The sequence below is a fragment of the Ctenopharyngodon idella genome, chromosome 8 (assembly GCF_019924925.1).
Source record: "Ctenopharyngodon idella isolate HZGC_01 chromosome 8, HZGC01, whole genome shotgun sequence".
Lineage (NCBI taxonomy): Eukaryota > Metazoa > Chordata > Actinopteri > Cypriniformes > Xenocyprididae > Ctenopharyngodon > Ctenopharyngodon idella.
In genome coordinates this window covers 3,902,730-3,911,438 of record NC_067227.1, presented here as the reverse complement: position 1 = coordinate 3,911,438, position 8,709 = coordinate 3,902,730, and the positions used below count along the sequence as shown (strand labels likewise).

At 36.1% G+C, this 8,709-nt stretch overlaps 1 protein-coding gene across 1 annotated transcript in view; it reads right to left on the bottom strand.

Annotated features, from left to right (window-relative positions):
• The window catches only part of frmd3 (FERM domain containing 3), a 74,357-nt gene that overhangs the window by 4,011 nt on the left and 61,637 nt on the right, over positions 1 to 8,709 (bottom strand). Inside the window, exon 14 of the mRNA XM_051903980.1 lies at positions 6,550 to 7,262. Coding sequence (XP_051759940.1) covers positions 6,610 to 7,262 — 653 coding nt within the window. The 3' untranslated portion in view covers positions 6,550 to 6,609. The remainder of the gene's footprint in view (positions 1 to 6,549; positions 7,263 to 8,709) is intronic.

Genomic DNA, 8,709 nt, shown 5'->3' with positions numbered 1-8,709 from the left:
CTGAAGGAAACACAAATGTAATCATGCTATGTATTATCATAGACTTAAAGGGATAGTTCACCCAAAAATGAAAATTCTCTCATCAATTACTCACTCTCATGCCATACCCAATGTATGTGACTTCTTTTTTCAGATAAACACAAATTAAATTTTTTAGGAAAATAATCCATTTCTGTGAGTCCATGGGTGCCACATGGTTGTGAATGGGTGCCACGTGGTTGACGCTTGAAAAACCACACAATTTTGACGGTAATCCATACGACCCCAGTGGATGAATCAATGTCTTCTGAAGCCAATCAAAAAGCCAATCCTCTGTGTTTCCACGTTACTTCTCGCACAAACTTCACACACACTACAAAGAAACCTGTGAAACCTTTATGAAATAGTTTTTCTCCGATACACATTGACCACAAATAATGACACCCTTTTATTCAATACTTTTTTCAACCTCCCTTTGCCAAGAGAACAGCTCTTGAGTTTTCTCCTATAGTGCCTTATGAGTTTGGAGAACACCTGACAAGAGATCAGAGACCATTCCTTCATTCAGAATCTCTCCAGATCCTTCAGATTCCTAGCTCCATGTTGGTGCTTCTTCTCTTCAGTTTTCTATAGGGTTCAGGTCAGGGAACTGGGACGGCTATGACAGAAGCTTCATTTTGTGCTCAGTGACACATTTTTGTGTTGATTTTGATGTTTGTTTTGGATCATTGTCCTGATGGAAGATCCAACCATGGCCCATTATTGGATTTCTAGCAGAAGCAGTCAAGTTTTGATTTTTTTTTAATCTGGTATTTGATAGAATCAATGATACGATGTATCTGAACAAGATGTCCAGGACCTCTGGCAGAAAAACATTAAAGATCCAGCATGTATTTAACAGAACACATGGGGTATCTTTATCCCTGATTACACCAAACCCATATTGTGTGTTTGCTGCCAAAACGCTCTTTTTTTGTTATTTGTTTCATCTGACTATAGAAGCCGGTCCTGTTTGAAGTTCCGACAACTGAATATGCTTGAGTTTGTTTCTGGATGAGAGCAGAGGATTCTTTCTTGAAATCATCCCAAATAACATGTGGTGATGTAGATGTTGTTTGATCTTTTTTTTTTTAGGCTGAGAAAAAAAAAAAAAATCAGAATTGTGAGATATAAACACACAATTGCAAGTTATAAAGTCAGAATTGTAAGATATAAACTCGCAATTCTGACTTATAAACTCGCAATTGCAAGAAAAAATCTCACAATTCTTTTTTTTTCAATTCTGACTTCTTTTCTCAGAATTGTGAGATTTTTTTCTTGCAATTGCGAGTTTATAAGTCAGAATTGCGAGTTTATAAGTCAAAATTGCTAGAAAAAGTCAGAATTGCGAAATATTTTCTCGTAATTGCGAGTTTATGTCAGAATTGTGAGAAAAATGTCAGAATTGCAAGAAAAAGAATTGCAAGATACAAACACGCAATTGCAAGTTATAAAGTCAGAATTGTAAGATATAAACTCGCAATTGCAAGAATAAATCTCACAATTCTGAGAAAAGAAGTCAGAATTGAAAAAAGAGAATTGTGAGATTTTTTTCTTGCAATTGCGAGTTTATATGTCAAAATTGCTAGAAAAAAAGTCAGAATTGCAAGATTTTTCTCACGATTGTGAGTTTATAAATCAGAATTGCTAGAAAGAAAGTCAGAACTGCAAGATGCAAACATGCAACAGCAAGTTATTGAGTCAAAATTGTAAAATATAAACTCGATATTCTGAGGGAAAAAAGTCAGTCTTTTTCCCACCTCAGAATTAGACTTTATAACTCACAATTGTTTATATCTCACAATTCTGAGAAAAGAAGTCAGAATTGCGAGATACAGTTGCAAGAAAAAGTATGTGAACCACTTGCAGAATTTGTGAAAATGTGAAAATTTTTTACAAAATAAGAGAGATCATACAAAATGCATGTTATTTTTCATTTAGTATTGTCCTGAGTAAGATATTTTACATAAAAGATATTTACATATAATCCACAAGACAAAAAAATAGCTGAATTTATTAAAATAACCCCATTCATAAGTTTGTGAACCATTGATTCTTAATACTGTGTGTGGTTACCTGGATGATCCACGACTGTTTTTTTGTTTTGTGATGGTTGTTCGTGAGTCCCTTGTTTGTCCTGAGCAGTTAAACTGAGCTCTGTTCTTCAGAAAAATCCTCCAGGTCCTGCAGATTCTTCAGTTTTCAAGGATTTTTTGCATATTTGAACCCTTTACAACAGTGACTGAATGATTTTGAGATCCATCTTTTCACACCGAGGACAATTAAGGGACTCAAACACAACTTTTAAAAAAGGTTCAAACATTCACTGATGCTCCAGAAGAAAGCACGATGCATTAAGAGTCGGGGGGTGAAAACTTTTGAACAGGATGAAGATGTACAAATTTTTCTTATTTCGTTTAAATATCAATTTTTTTCATTTAGTACTGCCCTTCAAAAGCAACAAAAGATACTTACATGTTTCCCAGAAGACAAATTAAATACAATTTACCTTGATCTTCAAATTCAAAAAGTTTATACCCCCGGCTCTTAATGCGTCGTGTTTCCTTCTGAAGCATCAGTGAATGTTTGAACCTTTTTTAATAGTTGTGTTTGAGTCCCTCAGTTGTCCTCAGTGTGAAAAGACGGATCTCAAAATCATTCAGTCACTGCTGGAAAGGGTTCAAATATGCAAAAAATCCTTGAAAACTGAAGAATCTGCAGGACCTGGAGGATTTTTCTGAAGAACAGAGCTCAGTTTAACTGCTCAGGACAAACAAGGGACTCACGAACAACCATCACAAAACAAAAAAACAGTCGTAGATCATCCAGGTAACCACACAGTATTAAGAATCAATGGTTCACAAACTTTTGAACGGGGTCATTTTAATAAATTCAGCCAAGTCTTGTTGATTATATGTAAACATCTTTTATGTAAAATATCTTAATCAGGACAGTACTAAATAAAAAATAACATGCATTTTGTATGATCTCTCTTATTTTGTTAAAATTATTCACATTTTCATAGATTCTGCAAGTGGTTCACATACTTTTTCTTGCAACTGTATAAACTTGCAATTGCAAGAAAAAAAGTCAGAATTGCCAGATAAAAAGTCGCAGTTACTTTTTATTCAGTGGCAGAAACAAGCTTCCATACATTAGAGCATTGGTAGATTGTTTGCTACTTTATTTTGATGGTCGAGATATAAACACGCAATTGCGAGTTATAAAGTCAGAATTGTAAGATATAAACTCGTAATTCTGAGAAAAAAAGAATTTTTCTCACCTCAGAATTGGACTTCATAATTCGCAATTGTGAGTTTATATCTTACAATTCTGAGAAAAGAAGTCAGAATTGCAAGATAAAAAGTCACAATTACTTTTTATTCAGTGGCGGAAACAAGCTTCCATACATTATTAGACTGTTAGTATTAGTAGACTGTTTACTTTATTTTGATGGTCCCCCAACAGACTACATGTAAACTTATTCTACCTAAACCTAACCTAACAGTCTACTCTAATGAGAGTTAGTTGACATGTAGTTGCAAAGTTACTTATAGTTAGGAGTAGAATGTCTAAAGTGGACCATCAAAATAAAGTGTAACTGATTTATCCACTGAATTACCATCACGATCGATGTGTGTGGTTTTTCAAGTGTCAACCGAGTGGCACCCATTCACTTGCAATTATATGGACTCACAGAGATGGATTATTTTCTTTAAAATCTTCGTTTAAGTTTATCTGAAGAAAGAAAGTCATGTACATCGGAGATGGCATGAGGGTGAGTAATTGATGAGAGAATTTTCATTTTTGGGTGAACTATCCCTTTAATTACATACATAAAAAATGTCAATGGAACAAGCCATCACAGGTTTTTCTGGTTTGGCATGCATGGGGATATATATCAATGAATAATAAAAAAAAAAATTCAAATATATTTTGCCAAACAAGTTATCCAAAGGGAAGTTAATCAGGGACAAAAACATATTTCATGATTCGATCAATTCCCAAATGAATTCAATCAAGTTGTGTGCTGCATGAATGACTGAAACACTTCACTGATACAATTTACACAATCAAAATGGCCTGCATTAAAAATAAATGAAAAAGATATCTATAAAGAAGAGCCAACTGTGCAAATGAAATGTAGATTTCACATCTTTTTGGGCCAAATGTTTGTAAAGTAAATTTTATTAGCTGCACTTTCATTGTTTCAATACGTTCAATCTTTTGACTTCCCCATAATGATATTGACACAACACTTATGTTATTTAATTATGCGTAATATGTGAATTTGTGGCATTTCATGCATTTTGGTTAGGTATTTTATGTTTATGTAAGTTGTGTGATTACAGTGATCCGTTTCATAAGAGCCTCTCAAATGTACTAGCAACCTGCTGTTACATCTGCTCATGACATCTGAAAATCTGAAAAATCAAAATGTTATATTTTGTGCTATTCTATATAAAAAACACAGCACAGCATTTTAAGGTAAACTGTTGGTGATAATAAAAATATTTCACTTCTGTACCACCTACTTTTTAGTGTAAATCAGTTTAAATAAGATAACTTAGGTCTGAAAAATATAAGTAACTGTAAGCGTCACATAAAAATGTATAAAAATTTAAAAACAGATATTAAGTTTTAGCATGTATAGCTTGCCCTTGCTCTCATATCTGTGTGTGTGTATGTGTGTGTGTGTGTGTGTGTGTGTGTGTCTGTTGCTCTGCGAGAGGCAGAGAAGGTTTATTCCAATACAGTGTTATGAGGTCAAAATCTGCTTGTCTTAATAGCGGATTTAATTTTTAAGAAAAATAAGTTGATTTAGGGAAGCGGGTCCGAGCTCATTACGTGCCTGTGCCTCTTCTACCTTTTGACGTGTATTATTTGTGTTGTTATGGAGGTTGATTGAGTCAAAGACATCAAATCATTTGAAATGGACTCTTCATATGAGTTTATACAGGATTTCACACTGAAACTGGTATCAGGGTCCAAAATTAACTTTGGTAAGCATCAAATGTGAATAGACAAATTGGCTTTGGTGAATAAGTGAGTGTTTTACTGGCCGGTTTGACTGGTTACATAACCTAACACATGGTTTAAACAGTGACCTTCTTACGGAAGCTTGTTTCCGCCACGGAATAAAAAATAAAAAGGTAATTGTGACTTTTTATCTCACAAATCTTACTTTTTTTCTTGCAGTTGTGAGTTTATATCTCACAATTTGGACTTTATAACTTGCAATTCTGAGTTTATATCACAATTTTGAGAAAAAAAAAGAATTTTGAGTTATAAACTTGCAATTGCGAGTTACAAAATTCGAACTGCAGGATAAATTCACAATTGCAAGAAGAAAAAAAGCCAGAATTGCAAGTTTATAGCTCACAATTTGGACTTAATAACTTGCAATTCTGAGTTTATATCACAATTTTGTGAAAAAAAGTCAGAATTGTGAGTTATAAACTTGCGATTACGAGTTATACAGACCGAATTGCAGGATAAACTCACAATTGCAAGAAAAAAAGCCAGAATTGCAAGTTTATATCTCAGAATTCAGAATTTATTTTCTCTTAGAATTGTGAGATATAAACTCAGAATTGCAAGAAAAATAAGTGTGAGATAAAAGTCGCAATTAACTTTTATATTTTTATACCCTCTTTTATATCCCTCACTGACATAAGTGAATCATAGGGATACAAACAGTCTATAAAAGATGTGTTTTACAAAGAGATTCACTAGTATGTGATGCTTGAGCTGATGGGGAGTCAACTCAAAAGTGTCTAGTATAAGAATTGATTCTTTTATTTTAAAAAGGTGATTCCTATGGCTGAAGCCGGAGCTAACAAAAAACTTGTGTTTTTGCAAATACATAAATATACACTACTGTTCAAAAGTTTGGGATTGGAAAGTTTTTTGAAAGAAGTCTCTTATGCTCACCAAGCCTGCAGTTATTTGATCCAAAATGCAGTAAAACATTATTATTGTGAAATATTACAATGTAAAATAATGATTTTCTATTTTCATATTTAAAAAAAAAAAAAAGTAAATTACTCTATTTCTCCAATCTTCTGTGTCAAGAAACATTTCTTATTGTTATTATCAATGTTGAAAACAGAAAACAGCGCTGCTTAATATTTTTGTGGAAACCGGGATACATTTTTTCCAGAATTCTTTTCCATTGAAGATTTCAGAATCCCACCATTGACAGATAAGGCAAAAAAGTTAACTTTGGACCCTGATTGATACTTTTTTAATGGCAACAGGCATGTGAAATGAATGAAAAATATTGAAAAGGCATACATATCCACTGTCAGTGTTGAAATGTAAGATGCATTTCTATCAGAGCTGTGCTTTTCGTACACCCTTTATGAAGTTGACTGAGACCTTTAATAGGCACATGCTGCTGTCTAATGCTACTGATGAAACACTAGAAAACTACAGCCGGGACGCTGCCTCAGTTACTGCTATGAAAACTTGTTGGCATGATTTGCAAAAGATGTGAATGAATAAATCATGTAATGTAGGAGAGCAAACCTGCCCATTCCATTTCATTCCCGCCCCCTGTTCCCTGTAGTTCCTGTAGGACGGTGAGCCTCAGTCGCCCCATAGCTGCTCTGTTATGAGTTCGAGTTTGCAGAGGAACCAGCGTCGCAGGGGGCAGTAGTACTCGTAGTGGAACTGCTCGAACTCGGGCGTCTGGCGGATGTCATGCAAGAACGAGATGTCCAGGTCCGACTCCAGCAGAACGAGGAGGAGGGGAAGTAGAATCATGAGGAGGCCGGTAGCCATCACCACCAGACGGGCGGCACTGCGCAGGCAGGCCTGCATCTGCTGCCGCCCGCTCGACGGGTTACACAGCGACTGACGAAACGCCTCTCTGGCGAGTTCCCTCTCCCTCTCCGCTTGAAGCTCCACCTGCATTTCTGGATCAGCGTGCAGCTCCTTCAGCAAGCGTGCGGGGCTCTGGAACAGAAGGTCCAGGCCGCCCTGACCCTCCTCCACTGGTGTCGGCACCATGCTGGCGCACGGGCTGTACGCCATGTCAGATATGGTGAGAGTGCTGCACCCATCCTCTTCACAGTCTACATGTATCTCTCTCCTTTCCTCATCTGCTCTCGTCCTGTTGGCTGCTTCGTCTTCGCGTCTTTCCTGACTGTGGTTTTCCCTTTCTTCTATCTCTGCTTCCTCAGGAGTGACCGACGGTTTCAGTGGGGACAGATGAACCGAGTCTTTCAAAGCTGAGAGTCCTGCAGAGGGAACAATTGGTCGTGTTAATCGCTGAAAATTCACAGTATTCATTTTACACTGATATTTCAACATTTCCTGAAGGACATGCGGGTCATTATCAGGATAGCTATTAATATAGCTACCTAAAATCGCGAGGATTGCTTGTCTCATCATTTTATATTGTCTCATCACCCATCCCTAACTTGCTCCATAGTAAAGAACTAAGACTTTATTCACGGCTTTAACAGTACGACTTTCTGTAAAGCTGATTTGAAACTATGCATATTGTGAAAAACACTATAAAAAAAGAAAAAGAAACACTGTTGACTTGAACATAGTCATTTTATTTGATAGATTTGCAACTCTTAAGTGTGGAATGCAACTTTTAAAATAAAACATTTTATTTTTAAATATTTTATTCCTCATCGGAAATATCAGCTAGATTGCATGTCTCCATTCATCACCATTAAAATGAACAGAATTTAATTTAAAAATTGTACCTAGAATTTGTTTCTATTTAGATTTCTATTTTCTAAAATGTTTTATTCATTTTCTGACAAAGTTTGTTTAACCTCAGTGTGATGTGACATTTCCCCCTTCTCTAATCTTTCTGATTATTATTAATATTATTATGTTAAGTTTATTTAAGAAGTTCATAAATAAGTAATATTATGTTTCCATTCTGTTATGAGCGAAAATCACTATAATTTTTTTATCCAAAAATATTGTACTTGGCAAAAAACAGAAGAATGTGGTGTAATGCAATTAATTAACTAGTAAAGACACTGGTACTATAGGTCTGTGGTGGGGATATAGTGTGTATCTATATATATATATATATATACACATACTATATTGCCAAAAGTTTTGGGATGCCTCCCTTTACGTGCACATGAACTTTAATGACATCCCATTCTTAATCCATAGGGTTTGAGTGGAGTTGGCCCACCCTGTGCAGCTATAACAGCCTCAACTCTTCTGGGAAGGCTTTCCGCAAGGTTTAGGAGTGTGTTTATGGGAATTTTTGACCAATCTTCTAGAAGCGCATTTGTGAGGTCAGGTAGTGATGTTGGCGAGAAGGCCTGGCTCGCAGTCTCCGCTCTAATTCATCCCAAAGGTGTTCTATCGGGTTGAGGTCAGGACTCATCCATGTCTTTATGGACCTTGCTTTGTGCACTGATGCGCAGGCATGTTGGAACAGGAAGAGGCCATCCCTAAACTGTTTCCACAAAGTTAGGAGCATAAAATTGTCCAAAATGTCTTGGTATGCTGAAGCATTAAGAGTTCCTTTCACTGGAACTAAGGGGCCAAGCCCAACCCCTGAAAAACAACCCCACACCATAATCCCCCCTCCACCAAACTTTACACTTGGCACAATGCAGTCAGGCAAGTACCGTTCTCCTGGCAACCACCAAACCCAGACTCGTCCATCAGATTGCCAGACAGAGAAGCGTGATTCGTCACTCC